Here is a 15,815-nt window from a genome sequence, read left to right as displayed (position 1 = left end):
CTCTGAGCTTCCATGTCCTCCCCAAGGAAAGGAAAAGGCAGGATAAAGGGGTGGACTGTGGCTCTTTGCTGCCCGGCATCCACTCCCCTCCTGGGAAATCACCCCACCATGAGATTTGTGCGGAACAAACCCTACCCAGCCTTGATCCAAGGGTGAGCACCAAATAACACAGATCAGTCGGCATATCCCATCCTTGTGGCCACAGTGACTGGTTCAAGCTGGTTCAATCAGAGTGAAGCCTGGGGATTTTGCTGGCTACGGTGGACAGTCTCGTTCTTTCTCTTGATGATTACTGAGAAGATGGGGCCACGGCTCATCCGGCTCTGAACTTTTCAGTTGCCTAATGTAACAAATTCCTTGTTCTGCTGATGCCACTTTGGCTTGGGTCCTCTGTTTCTGCCACTGAAAGCATCCTAACTGATACAGAAACGATGATCCCTTCCAGGTCTGGCATTCATTTTATTTTATTCCATGTTTTCCTAGGAAGGTCAAGCCCTCAAAAGAAAAACCCAAAGGAAAGCCTTCAATCCCTGCTGCCGAGGAGAGACGGGAGCTCCTTCAGGACACGGGCCATGTCAATCTTGTCTCTGATCTCCAGTTCAAAGCATAGTACGTGGAACTCGGGAAACTGAGAAACTCAACACACGTGGAGTGAATGGATACATCAATCAGATGGAGGTCTGCAAACTGTGGGCCCCTAGATGAGCTTTACTTCTCTAACGAGCATCGCCATCAGAGCCACCATAACTATCACCAGTATCACGGTTCAGTGAGTGCTACCCAGGTGCCAGGCACCAAAAGCTCTGCAGAGATTATCTGACTGAGGTCCCATCACCACCCTAGGAGGCAAGTAAGCTGCCACCTCTGAAAGTCACCAGGGCCAGCCACAAATAACTCTGCTCCTTCTAGGTGCCTGGTAGGACTGCACGTCCTCACTTACCTGCAGTGACCTGTGTCCAGGGGACTTGCTTTGCCAATGAAATAAGAGAAAAGTGATGTGTCTCATATCCAGGTGGAAGATAGAGTGTGTGCTCGGCCAGGCTGTTTTGTCCCCCTACCACAGCCTGGGTCTGGGCGTGAGAATGATGACAAGATGCAGCAGAGGGCCAGCAAACCGGTGAAGGACATGCAACATGGATGAGACAGAAACCATTGTTTTCTATAATGGCATTTTGGAGTTCTTTGTTACTGCAGCATAACCCAGCCCACCCTAATATACCACACCCCATTTTACAGACGGGAAAACTGAGGCTCAAAGAGGTGAAGGGCCTTGTGCCAAACCATGCTGTTACTGAAGCAGAGAGGCACGTGTAGGCCTGGAGAACACAGACTTGGCCACTGTTGGTCAAGTTCTGAGGAGCTGTGATCCACCCCCACTCCGCAACCAGGTGACTTAGGGCTTTCACTGCCAGCCTTGCCCACACACTCTTGGTTGGAAACCCCGGGCACTGGGAAAACAGAGGTGTTGGTCCCTCTGTACCTCAGAAACCAAGAGTCCACCCTGAAACAGCAAAACTGACAAATACCAAGTTCCCCAAAGTAGAGACATGTAAGAATATATACAATTCAGTATAATAATACAAAAAGCATGGAGGAGAGTGATGAAAGAAATAAAATAGAACCACTATGGAAGACCATACCAGAGAACGTCAGTATGCACAAAGTCCTGCCATAGAATTTCCAGATCATAAATTTCTATACAATCATTTCTCTATAATCAAAAAGCAGCACTAATTTTGACTCAAATACCTCTTGACCAAAGAGTGAAACAAAACTAGCTACAAGATTCACTGTGTCCACAAAACAAACAAACAAACAACAAACAGTGAATGCTGAGAGGAAGCACAGCTTCTCCTGGCGTTAGGACCTGCGAGAACGCCCTCCCATGGGTGCCCCTCAAGGTGACAGGGATGTGAATTAGTGGGTGTCTTCAGCGTAGTCCCATGCTAGGCAGCCTCCTAACATACGGGCCCGGTGGCCCCCGTCCTGGCGTCCGTGCCCTGTGTCATCCCTTTCCCTGAGGGTGGGTGGGCCCTACTGACTCACTTCTAACCAACAGATGAAGGCAGAAGCGATGGGAAACCAGTTCCGAGGTTATAAAAGACCGCGACTTCCATCTTGCTGGTCTCTCTCATGTTTTCCTGGCTCGCTCACTGCAGTGAAGCAAGTGGCTATGATGAACCAGGGTGGTGAGAGACGGCCTCCAGCCAACAGCCCAGGAGGAACTAAGGCCCTCAGTCTAAGAGCCCCTGAGAAACTGAGTCCTGCCAACAAGCACACGGATGAGTATGGAAACAGACCCTTCCCCCATCAGGCCTGAGATGTCTGTGGCCTGGACCCAGAGAAAGAACCAACTAAACCACATGGATTCCTGAAACCGTAAGATCATAAGTGTTGCTATTTCAAAATGTTGTTTCTGCCTCTACGTTTTGGGACAATTCGTTATGCAGAAACAGACAACTAGCACAGTCCCTAAACAAGTATAATGATGAGTTTTGTTCACTGTTTCTGTGTTACCCCTTCATGAATCGGTGGCATACTGCCCAATCCGTCCCAGTGATGCTACGGGAACCAAAATAAGGGGACCTAAAACTTTGATCCTGTGATAAAACAAAGAGAAGTACTTCCCACACATCAGCCCATCACGAGGCACCGTTGTGATGTTTGCCACATTTGTGTACTACCTGCACTACTGTTTATTAATGTTATTTTTTAAATCAACTCACCTTTTTTAGTTATAAAATTTACTCAAAAGGAAATCACTCTAGCAAATAGAAAACCAACTACACTTGCTATACAGAGAAGGCAAACTGAATCCAATGAAACCAAAACTCTATTAAATTCTAGGTGCCACTGGTTCTCAATACCATCTGCGTTAGCATCACCCAAGGCAATGAGGGGGGTGCGCCGACCCCACTGCAGAGATTCTCCTTCTGCTGAGCTGGGGTCTAGATACCCGAGAATAGATACTCGTAGCGTATGGGCTCTGGCGAGGGCCTGGATGCCATCATCTCAGCTCAGCTCACGTGAGTGTCTCCTCCACCACACTGCTGACCAGGAGGGCCCAGGGAACAGTCCATTCTCTGCATCACTGGTGCTCGGGTCAACCCCCGACACATGGAGGATGCTACTGTGTATGCAGTGAATAAATAAACGAGGTATCATCCTGGATCCTGGGGATGGGCAAGATCGGACCGCTGTCCAGGGGTAGAAGTGATATTCCTGATGGGGGCCTGGGGCAGAGGGGGCAAGCCTCCTCCAGCCAGCCCTCGCTCTTCCATCAACAGTTTCCCCAGTTAGGACAACACAAATTCTCTCTGTGACTGATGGATAATTTCATACTCAAATTGGAAACGCTTAAACTGAGACATCACGAAAATCGGGGTGGGAGACATGATAGTCCCCTGAACATGACAGCAAATAAAAAATGAAAACAGCAATGTTGATCATCTCATGACATATAAATCCATGGTCCCTTGTAGGTGTAGGGAACTGGCATAGAATGTTTTGCTTCAGTCAAATTCATCAAGTATTTTTCTTTAATAAATTTATTTATTTTATTTATTTATTTTTGGCTGTGTTGGGTCTTCATTGCTGCACGCAGGCTTTCTCTAGTTGCGGCGAGCGGGGGCTACTCTTTGTTGCGGTACACGGGCATCTCATTGTGGTGGCTTCTCTTGTTGTGGAGCACGGGCTCTAGACGTGTGGGCTTCAGTAGCTTTGGCACGCAGGCTCAGTAGTTGTGGCTTGCGGGCTCTAGAGCACAGGCTCAGTAGTTGTGGCGCACGGGCTTAGTTGCTCCGTGGCATGTGGGACCTTCCCAGACCAGGGCTCGAACCCGTGTCCCCTGCACTAGCAGGCGGATTCTTAACCACTGCACCACCAGGGAAGCCCCAACAAGTATTTTCTGACCATCCATAGTCAGGATGCTATGGTGGGAAGTAAGAACTAATATTCATTCATTCATGCCACAAATATTTAATACTCTTTACCAGGTACTGGGGACACAGTCAAGTATACAACAGACAAAGGGAGACAGCAAATCAACAGCTCTATGCCAAGCAGTGATAAATGCCATGAAGAAAAATAAAGCAGGGGGTGGAGGTGCTATTTTATTCAAGGTTATGATAAGCTGATATTTGGCCCCTACTTTGGGTGATTTACAGGTATTATCTCATTTAATTCAAACCTCATACAACTCTCTCTTGTGGGCATCACCCCATTTAGGGATGGGGACATGAAGACTCAAAAAGTTAAGACCTACCAGCTCCACGCTTACTAGTCCTAAGGACTTGGGGACATTATCTTACCTGTGCCTTAGTTTCCTTATCTCTAAAATGGAATCAGTAATATCTACCTCATGGGCTTGCTACTACATGTAAAACACTTGGGGAAAGATTTGGTATATAAAAAGCCTGGGAGCAGCTTCCTGTTGAAGGTAGGAGTGTAAATGTCACTCCCACTTTTAAGGACTTCATTATCTGATGGAGAAGCCAAAGGATACACCCATGAAGCTAGTGGACGACAATATCCACGAACGCACCATATTGATTTACACCACCCGTCCCCCCGCCTGATAGGCCCATCTTCCCGACCAAGTTCTACTCATCCTTCAAAACCCAAGTCAAACCTTTCCTCTCTGAAGCCTTCCAGGACAATCCCAGCAGTTAATTAACCCAACACTGTGCCACCATTACACCTGATTGTACATAATTCTCTTATTTGTTTGTTACTTCAGTCATTCAACAAATACATATCAAGAGCCTGCCCTCTGCCAGCCCCTCCTCATACTCCACTGCAACTACGTGGTAACATGTCTGTGTGTGTCCTCCACTGGATAACAAACTTCTGTCCAGTGGCAGAAAAAAATCAACTGGGTCTAAGTCCACAGAACAAATTCATTAATAAGTAAACAAAGGACAACATAAGAAAAGTAGACAAAATGGGTGGTTCAGAGGGGGAAAAGGATTACAGGAACTCAGAAGAAGTTAAAAATAAAAACAACTCAGTACTGACCAGGCCACTGAGGGCTTTAGAATGAGCTAGATTTTGAAGGGTGGGGATGATCTGTAAGGGTGGGAAGAAAGAAGGCAACACATACCCAAACTCTTAGAGTAAGGATCTCTGGGAGAGGGACACTTGTATTTTATACTCTCTTCAGTTGTATAGTACTTCATTTCTTTCAAAAATAGATTCTTATATTATTTGTGTAATTTAATAAAAAAAAATTTAAAGCATGTCTTCTGAAAGACAAAAGGCAGAGAAGCAAGGCAATGCAAGTAGAAGGGCACGAGCAAAGGTGAGGGGCAGGACTCCGTGGCCCAAGAGCGAGAGGCAAGGACAAGGCCAGAGTCAGGTCCTGCTGCAGCACCTGCCAGATTCTTTCTAAAACAAGGCTAATACTATATATAAAATAGATAAACAACAAGGACCTACTACACAGCACAGGGAACCCTACTCAATACCCTGTAATAACCTACAATGGAAAAGAATCTGAAAAAGAATATATACAACTGAATCACATTGCTGTACACCTGAAACTAACACAACACTGTAAATCAACTCTACTTCAATAGAAAAAAAAAAAAGGCCCAAAAAAGATCTGCATGTACGGAGGCACTGGGAGCCACAGCTGGCTGTGAGTCTCACTGTAACAGGGGAAGGAGGTGATTCTCATTGGAGACACATGCTCTCATGCTGGCAAAGGCCATGACACCCTGGGACAGAAAAAAAAAAATCTGAGTGGACACAAGGTTTTTCTGACTTTATCAAAAGCCTTGTCAAAGTCAGATCTCAAACGCCTGGCTGGCAACATCCATCACATCTCAAAACACGGCCACCCACTTCGGTGTGGATGAGGCCCAGAGGTTCTGTGTATCTGGGAGAACACAGCTTGAACCCTGGTCAGCAAAATCCTTTTCCTCAGAAACAGGAGCAGAAGCTCTGCAGACCCCACAGGCAATTCCAAGATGGTACCCGTCCCTCAGGAAGGGGTCGTTTTCAAAAGAACAGGCAGCCAGTGGTTTGGCTCCGTTTCCCAGAAAAGACGACAACAGATCTAGGCACAATTGGCTCTGGATCCCACAAACCAGCTGACCAGGGAATCAACCTCCATGACACATACAGTAAAAACAGCATTTATTTCCACGGGAAGATTACATAAATCCACTTCAAGGAGATTGGGAACGCTTCCAGAACAAACCGTAAGATCCCTCTGATGCCCAGATGCCACTCTCCACTTCGGCAGCCCCAAGTTAATGATGGACCAGGAGAGAAAAAAGAAGAGATGAGCCTTTTTTTTTTAAAATATTATAAAAAATAGGAAGAAATCTTTAAAAAAAAATATGTGAGTCACATGCAATTGGTGGGGGAGGAGGACTAATCAGATGGGAACTCTGTTATCCTGGAGAAAGATATTTATTAAGAAATAAGCACATAAAATATATTTAGAGGGTTTATACAAGTATAATCACGTGGCTATTACGTATCCTTGGAAATACAGTGTGTGTTAATTTAGCAGAAATAGAATCAATTAAATTAGGATTTAGATGGACATGTCTTAGTCAGTAGGATTGACAAGGCACAGTGGAGACAGGATGGAAGAGGCTGGACAGTCTACATTTTGAGGATGACAAAAATGACATGAGTCAAGGACAGCACCACAGTCTGACAGCACGGGACAGAGGTCCAAGCCCAGGCCACATGGCTGCTTGACCCTCAAGAACAGCTTTTCCAGGCCAACAACATAAGACTGAAACACCTACATGCCAATAAAATACACAGAGGTTAGGAGCCAAGCAACCCAAAGTCTTGAGGTTGAACCCGCAGGAGCGGGGAGGGTAGAGTCTGGGAGCAGCTTCCATAGAAGGCAAAGAGTGGATCAGGGCTACCATATTAAATAAAGAAAAGTAGGCCTTGTTTGCACCTATAATAGGTGGGTGTCGGTCATGAGCTCAGGATTTCAATTCATCCGACTCCGAGTTCCTGGGTCAGGTGAAAACAAAAGAAGAAAGAGTGAGCTGCTGTCAGGAAGGACGCGGTGGTTAAAGAAGGGGAGCACAGGGCCTGGGAGCCCCGAGAGCTCCCTGACTGTCGCTGCCTGTCATTTTTCCTGCTGGTGGGGCCGTGAGCAGCGAACTTAAGCCGAGTGATCACATGGCCACGTGAGCAAGCAGGCAAAAAGGGGAGCAAGAGTTGCTTTGTAAACCTGGCTTCTATCTCTTCAGGGTCGGTGGCAGGAAAGGTCTCTGAGTTATCTCCGCGCCAAGTCACAATGCAGTCAAACCAGAGAGACGCGAGTCAGGCAAAACATATTCTGCTCTTGACCTTCTCAGGGGCGGAGCCCATGTCCTCCACAACCCTGCAGCATGCCCCACACTCTGTGTAAAAACAGCCTCACAAAACACGAGTGACGGACAGGCAGCAAATGCCTCCCTGAACCCACAGCTGAAGTCATTAGGGAGCCCGATGTGCACATGTCCTGATGACTCTGTACCTTGCCAGTGCTTCCTACTTGCATCAGTAAGGGATCAGCCTTGTGGCAAAGCTTGCACGCGCTGCATTTGTCAATTGACACAAAACTCTGATCTTACTGGAAATGTAATTTCAAAGTTCCACGCCCGTAAGCCTTGGGTAGCCAGGCTCTGTCTACCCAAATGCTAAACTGTAGCCCCTCAGGGCTCCCCAAAGGAACCCAACTACCCACAGCCATGAGTGAACCAGGCATAAACCAGGGGCAAGACCTGGGCACATGGGGGCAGACAGACCTGTGAGTCCAGCATGAATGCCGAGGGGCGTGGGATCAGGTGGGCAATTTGCCCATTGACAGAAAAGGGTGACTGGACTCAAAGAGGGGCTTTTATTCTCTGGCACTGAGCTGTTTAAAGTGGGTTCTGCAAGCATCTTTCCGGATGATTTTGTAACAAAAACTAATATTTCTGACTTAAGCCTCTATGTGAGACATATTTTTAGCAGCCTCTCTTAAATGGCACTTTTAAAAATAATCTCCTTCAAGACGGTAGACGATTAGAACACGGATGTCCAAGTGCCGAATTAAAAAGCCTCTTATAATTTGGAATGCGCTGTCGAGAGCTGCTGTGGGGCCGCAGACAATTTGGTACTTGATCATTAGACATTCGGAAGTGCCACCGGCTGGAAAATATATTTCTTTTAAGCTCTGGACTTAAATAGCACCAGCCCTCAAATGAGATCCCTCCCTCGGAAGGTTTTAAACACACCAAGAAAGTCCCAGGAAGCATTTTATTTCAAAGTAGGACCTTATCACAAAACTTGAGACGAGCTTTGTCCATCTGTCTCACCCCTGAGATTTAAATTCCTCGTCTTTCTCTCCCACCAGCTCAGTCATTTCAATAACGGAGGGAAGGTGGCCCATGGAAACACCATGCAGCTTGCAGCGAGGATTAATGGGAAGTCTCTGGCATCCAGCAGCCTCCAGGACAGCACCTTTCTGGATGATCAGATACTGTGGTTAACAGTGTTTCTATCGATACTGCAGGTGCGTGGCCCGACTCAGACAGCATCTGCTCCCTGAGTGACTGCGTGCCAGCCTCCGAGAAGAGGAAAATAAACACGGCCCCTGTCACAGGGTGGCTATCTAGCCACTGGTTAAAAAAAAATTCAACACAAAGTGGTAATACAGAGTGACAGATGCTGGGGCACGAAGGGCCACCGAAACAGATTAAGGGCCAGGCAGGAGCTCAGGAGGGATGCAAGCAAGAAGGGAGAGTCTGCAAAGACTTCCGTGGAAGCTGATTCTACTGTAAGCCACTTCAGGGAGCCCGAAACGCAAAGGATTTGCAGTTTTTCAAGGCAATTGCAACGAACAGCATCGTCATCATGCCACAGAGCAATGCAAATGTCTGTGAAACTAGAGACAATGGGAAGGGAAGGGGGAGGGGAGAGACAGAGCCTGAGACAGTGGCAGAGAGAGACTCAGAACCGGGGAGAGACAGACAGACAGAGGCAGAGAAACCAACACGCACACAGGGGGTGAAAGAGAGAGACAGGGAAAGACAGGCAGAGGCAGACCAAGAAAGAAAGGAGCAGAGAGTGAGAAACCAAGAGGAGCAGGGAGAGAGAGACACAAAGAGACAGAAGAAGAAACAAAGAGATTAAAAAACAGAGACAGCAAAAGAGAGCACAGAGAATCCAAGAGAACCGCACAGTCCGCTGTCTGGGAGCCAGCGTGGAGGAGGCCCAAAGTGCCTGCGGTTCAGATGACTGAGACCCTGGCCAGCTGGGGAGTCAGTAGAAGGCCAGTGGGACCCAAGACTGAACGCCTGGCCGGCCACTCACCCCGAGTAGAGCGGGTGCAGGCCCAGTGCGCCCCACGGCCAGGCAATGCCACCTCCTCCCCTCCGGGCCCTGTGAAGCCCAGGCCAGGGCAGGTTCACGGGACAACCCGCGCTGCCGGGACCTCCCTGCGGCCGGCGTGTGGGGTAAAGAACATGATACGTAACTCGGCCCTAACTTTCCTAAATGCATCCCTTGAAAAATATCTTAGAAAAGATGGTCCCTGGGGAAATAATGCCTACAAAGCATGCCGGAGCTCCCCTTCATGGACGGCCATGAGGCAACCTGGCAGAAAGTGCTACAGCAAAGAAGCCTACTGACCATCCTTTTTCAAGATGATTTATCACAGCACCCCCTCCTTTTTTATATGCACCACCTGTCTGCACCCTTTGAATTATTATTTTACTCTTCCGAAACTCTGCCTTCTCCAGATTCCAAATTTCCAAAGAGCCTGTCTGATATCAAGATTAAGTGATCAGTAAGAAAAAAAAAAAAAAAAACCAACCAACTTTGATGTACAAAGCGAGAGGGGGAGACAAGGAAGGGGGAGATGCAGTCAGGGAGTGGAATGTGCGAGAGCTTCACCAAAGAGGGATCTGAATCTTTAAAATCCCCAGGAGGGTTGTGCTTGGAGCACAACAGACACTAAATTTTGCTTGAAATGAAAAAAGGAAAGAACACAGAAGAGTAAACAGCATGGTGTTGAAGAATGAGATGGTCCTGGATCTGCAATCTGGTGCAACTGCAGAGCTGTGTGCCTCACGGTGAGTCCTGAGACCTCTCTGTGCCTCGGTTTGCTAAGCTGAAAAATGGACCTTATTAGGTCCATTATATACTATACAGGGTTGTTCTGAGGGGAAAGGATAAAAATGCACGCCAACACCAAGCACACAGTACATGGCCCTCACCAAACAGACAAGGGAGGGGACAGGTGAGAGACTGGTGACAGGAGGACAAACCAACAGGGCTGGTGCTTTGAATCAGGGAAGCGATTCTACAGACCTCAAGCCACACCAGGCAGGATGTCTTTTCTGCTTAAGTGGAGGTGACCCACTTAAACGGTACTTAGGACAAAGAAATAGAGACCCACAGAAGGGGCAGGAGAGAGAGGAATCCAACTTCAATTACATAAAGTGAGACCAAGTTTGCTTCCCCTGTGGGAACAAACTTGCACTTAATGAGTTGTTTTGCCTTCAGCTTTCCCTGTGCTGTGACTGTAATTGACCTCTACATCCCGTCATCTTACAAGGTTCTATTTCTCTGTCTCCATTTATTATTCAAAATAGGAGCTGTTCTCCCAGAGAACTTTCAGGGCTGTAATCAAATCCTGCTAAAAGGTAAACACAAAAACAAAAACAAAAAACTACAGCATTCATTCACATGTTATACTGGGGGCAGGGGGTGTATAACGAGGAGAGAGTCCTAAAAATACTTACATTCAAAAAAAGAAAAGGAAAAAATTCAACCCTTAATCCTTAAAATAAGAATTTAACCCTTCTCCTTAAAATAAGTGACTTCTTACAAGTCTATAATATCATGAAAAGGTAACACTGAGAAGAAACCGTGTCCCTGCACCTATCTTTTAAAAAATTTATTATTTGGTGCATGGAGTCATCCTCTGCTCTATGAAAATGAAGTTCTCACTTAGCAAACATTTACGGAGCACCTACAATGTGCCAGGCAGGGTGCTGGGCACTGGGGACTCAGAGATGAAAACGGGGCCCCTACCACGTGCCCGACACCAAGCACCTTTACCGGCAGCATCTTGTGGAGCCGCCCAAGCGGCTAGTGCCACGTTACTCTCCACTTGATGGAAGAGGAAACCGGGGTTTCCGAACAAGGCAGACCCGGTCCTGACCGTGAGGCCCTCAAATACTCTGGCGGTCTGGGAGGAAGTCTAGTCCGGGATCAGCAGAGAGTGGAAACGAAGGGGTAGGGCAGCCTCCCACAAGAGAGGCCTCTCACGGGCTCCAGAACTGAAGCTGAGTTTGCGGCTGCCTCCCTCCTCTGCCCCGTCTGTCTGGCTCTGGGCAGATGACTGGAGCGGGCCTGAGGCAGTAACAACAAGGTCAAGATGTCCCCCTGGGGCCAATGACCAAATGGCCAGCTCTTCCCAACAGCCTTCAGGACCGCTTTACTCCCTCCTCACTTCTGGCCATCACAACCTGCCCGCAGGAAAGGATCTGATGATGGTTCGAGCTGCCTCTGGGTAAAGGGATGTCACTGCCTTGAAGGGCAATCAGACTGGAAGCAAGAGGGAGCCTGGCAGGAGGAGAGAAGATGGGCTTTCATGTCAGAGGCGCCCAGGGAAAATCTGGACTCCACCACTTACTACCTGTGACATTCCCTCTTTCACTCATTCATTCACTCAATAAGTCAACTTATATTTATTGAGCACCTACTATGTGAATCAATGGGATTCAAAGGGAGCAGAAAGAGACATGGAACTTGCCCTCAAGGAGGGGCCCCTCATGGAGAGACTGATTAGTGAGAGATGAATGTAAAATCACAGCCAGAGAAGAAGGGAGAGATACATATAAACATCACATTCAACATGGAAAATCTGACCTGGTCAGGTTTCCTGAGGAGGCGATGAGTAGATACTGAGGGGTGAGTTACCTGAGGCCAGAGCCTTATTCCAGGCAGAGGGGACAGCAGGAGGAAGCAAGGGACCCGGAGCAGAAGAAAGCTGATGGTGCTGGGGGCCCAGCACCGCGGTGGAATATAATGAGAAGCCCAGCGGGGCCCTGAACCCTTCTGCATCTCAACTGCCATGTTTATTAAAGAGGATGCTAATCCCACTCGACTCACAGGCTCGTCTTCAAAATCCAATGAGAGAATGAAGGTGAAGACCCATGTGTGCCTGACACACCGTCGGAACTCTGACAACCGGGAGTTCCTGACGGACGCTTGCGCTCAGGAAGGGTTTTCCTGCAACAGATGGAGGAGGATGGAAGAAGATGCTAGTCCTCCCAGCGCCCTGAAAGCTTGCAAGACGAGATCTCTGGGTCTACACCCAGCCAAGTGTAGCCCCATGAGCTGCCAGACAACCTTCTATTCTAAATGTGGATTTCACAAGGATGTTATTGACGGCTCTGGTGTAAAAATAAAAATGGGAAACAACTCAATATCCATCAATGGGGGCCTGGTTAGATAAACCTTGGTATTATCAGTTCAAAGGAATACAATGCAGCTCTTTAAAAGAAGGATGCAGGCCTACACGTGAAGTACAATAAAATGATGTCTAAAGTACATAGATAGGTGAGAGGAAAGTAATATAGAGAACAGGGGATAGAGCCGCTACTGGTTGTTAAACGTGTAGGTGTGTGCGCGCAGCTTACTCAAGCAGTGCTCAACTCTGTAAAGAGAAACCCAGGACGGATCACTGTTATTGCCTCTGGGCAGGACAATAAAGGGCCCGGATAGGAAGGAGATTTATTTTTCACTGAACACACCCTTTTATAATTCTTCGCTGTTCAGCATGGATGGGTGTAACAAGGTTTGTCAAGAGCCCAAATTTTGACAATTTTCAATCGTTTAAAAAAAAAATTCAGTCTTTCACAGCAGACAGATCTAGATCTGTCACTCCTCAGCATGACTCAAAAAAACTATTAAAAAAATTATGAGACAAGAAGAAATTTGAACACCGATATTCATTGGTATAGACAAATTATTGATAATGGAGGCCTGACCATGATATTCTATTTGTTTTCTTCATTTTTACAGCTACACACTGAAAAGTCTACAGATGAAACTGCCTGGTATTTGATTCAAACCAATATGGAGGGGAAAAGCAGGTACTGGTAACTTGAAATAAGATTGACCATGACTGACAATAGCTCGTTTGAACAATGGTTACGTGAGAGTGCATCACACATCCGCCGACCTTCAGGTGTTTAACATTTGACATCATAAGAAAGTTTTAAAGCAAAGAAGAAGCTATTATAAATGTGCAAAAAGGACAAGATGCTCTCAGCAATATGATTTGCAGTAACAAAATACTGGAAACAACCTAAATGTTTATGAACACAACCAGATTTAAAATATTGTAGTATTTCATTCAACAGAGAATTAAAGAATCAAGAAAGTGAACAAACTAGGTCAGCAGCTCTCAACCAGGGGTGATTCTGTCCCCCAGGGGACATTTTGACAATGTCTGGAGACATCTTTGGTTGCCATGATTGGGTGGGGTGCTACTGGCCTCTAGTGAGTAGGAGTCAGGGATGCTGTTAAACGTCCTACAATGCGCAGAACAGCCACCACCAAAGAATTAAATGGCTCAAAGTATCAAGAGTGCTGCAGTTTAAAATCCTCTATTAGCTCCATGTGGGAGGGTCCTCAAACCATAATACTAAATAAACATAAACACACATACACACGAGGCAAACAGATATGTACAAGTATACCATGTAGGTAAAAGTTACACAAAACTGGAACTATTTATTTCTATGGAAATTTATCCATGTAGTAACTATAAAAACAGGGAGGAGAAGGCTATATGCCAATTTCAGAATATCGATTATGGGTACAGGGCATGAAATGGTGCCAAGGGGACTGTGACAGAGTTTGTAGCATTTTATTTACTTTACCCCCTCCCACCCAAAGGAAAGCAAATGTGGTAAAGGCTAATGCACGTAAAATCTAGATGGTGGGTACCTGGATGCTCCCTCTTTTAGTCTCTGTACTTTTCCATACCCTTGACATTGAACAAACATAACAGCATGGTTGTGAGCAGCACAGGCCGGGTGGACCAACAGACAGTGTGGGCAGAATGGCAAGGCCAGGGCCTTGCTGGGTGGGAACACTCACCGGCCCCCGAAGGTCGATGAGCTCCTGCCTCATCTGGGACACGAGGGCTTCCTTGGCCACCAGGGCCCGGTGCAGGCGCTCATTGAACTCGATCAGCTCCCCGTGCATCTCTGCCACCTGCAACACACAAGCACCATGTAGTGAGGCTCGGAGGGCAGACCCTCCCCACGATTCGCCCCGCTCTCTCCGAGCCCATCACTTGTCAGCAAGGCATCAGGAGGTTGTCAGGCTGGAAACAGTAACACTGCTTATACTTACGGATTAGCTACGCAATCCACTCAGAAGTTGAATATGTTTTTGACTTGGTTGATTTTCACATTATGGACTCAACGGTCCCCAGTTTATGGTCACAATATGACTGTATCATGTCATTTTTGGACCTTAGGCTTTTGTTCTTAACAAATGAATAATTTTCTGGCAAAGGCTTTCTTTCTCATCCGAGTTGTGCCTGTTAAGAATTTCCCCGCTAATGGTACAAGTAGAATGACCGCCATTTCTGTTCATCAGGGCCTTGGTTCTGAAAACCAAGAAAACAGAACCGGAGCCTTGTTGAGGATGGTGACAGTGAGGGTGACAGACACACCTGCAGCAGCACAGCTGCCCTATGGTCACTGCGCATTCTATGCCAGGAAAATACTTGAGGAAGATATCACTGCTCCTACCTCACAGAAAGAGGAACAATGTCAGAGGTGTTTAAGGAGCCGGGCCACAGTCACATAGCTAATAAAGGGCTGACTCCGCAGCCCTGCCTCTTGACCACTGGGCCACACTCCACAATCCTGCCGCTCCACTCTTTAGCCCGTTCAGGCCTGCCAAGAGCCTGCGAATGTATGCACGTTTCAATACACTTGGCTGATCCCAAATAAATAAAAATGGAGGTTGCGATAAGATAGCCCATGACTGATGTCCAGAATCAATAACAGATCTTTCGAGCTGTAACTTACAAACAGAACAAAGATATCCCATATGGTCAAAACATACAGTAATTTCTCTGATTACAAGAGTGATCTTACTGGGGCTTAAAATCAAATTCAACTGTAATTTATTTAAATGTTTTAGAGAAATGTGAGAATGTAATCTTGCCATGCTCATCAGGAGCCCTGAAGGAAGAATCTGGCAAGCATCTTACAGAGAAGCCCCCCAGAATGCAGAGGTCAGGCAGACCCCCACTAGCCCCTGTCCCTCTGCCCTTCTCAGAAGATCACCCCTCCTACACCCCAGACTTCAGCCAGGTACTTACTACATTCTATATAACACACAAATAGTATCAGACCATTTATAATAAGTATTCTATGTGAAATATAAAACATACTGTCAGAATAAAGAAAGGATGTAAGGAGCAGCTCTGTGGGGAAAAAAAGAGTAACCTGAATCTCGATGCTTCAGGAGGAACAAAGGGAAGCCCTCCTTTTTATTTTTATTTTTTGGATATGTTATATAAAGGGTAAAAGGCATAGAGGAAATAAATGAAGATATGAACATGAGTCAAGGTGTATTTTTCTTTCCATTCTTTCTACTTTTCTTTACTTTTTAGTTTCCTAATAATTTATCAGAGAGAACAACCACTTAGCCTCTTTAAAAGAATTAAAATTTTTCACCTGAAAGTAAAGGGAGCCAGGTATAATCAACATGAAATGTATCAGGTTCCCAACCATAATTCTGATGCATCCATTAATTTGCTCTGGGAATCTCCA

General features: G+C 46.6%; 1 protein-coding gene across 5 annotated transcripts in view; it reads right to left on the bottom strand.

The window, feature by feature from the left end:
* The window catches only part of SNX29 (sorting nexin 29), a 551,964-nt gene that overhangs the window by 192,554 nt on the left and 343,595 nt on the right, over positions 1–15,815 (bottom strand). For all 5 annotated transcript variants that reach the window (XM_033428786.2, XM_004270168.4, XM_033428787.2 and 2 more), the window contains one exon: positions 14,122–14,238. In XM_033428786.2, coding sequence (XP_033284677.1) covers positions 14,122–14,238 — 117 coding nt within the window. The remainder of the gene's footprint in view (positions 1–14,121; positions 14,239–15,815) is intronic.

This window comes from Orcinus orca, chromosome 16, assembly GCF_937001465.1.
Source record: "Orcinus orca chromosome 16, mOrcOrc1.1, whole genome shotgun sequence".
NCBI classification, from domain to species: Eukaryota; Metazoa; Chordata; class Mammalia; order Artiodactyla; family Delphinidae; genus Orcinus; species Orcinus orca.
Note: the sequence above shows the minus strand (reverse complement) of the source record. Positions and strands in the feature narration are given on the sequence as shown.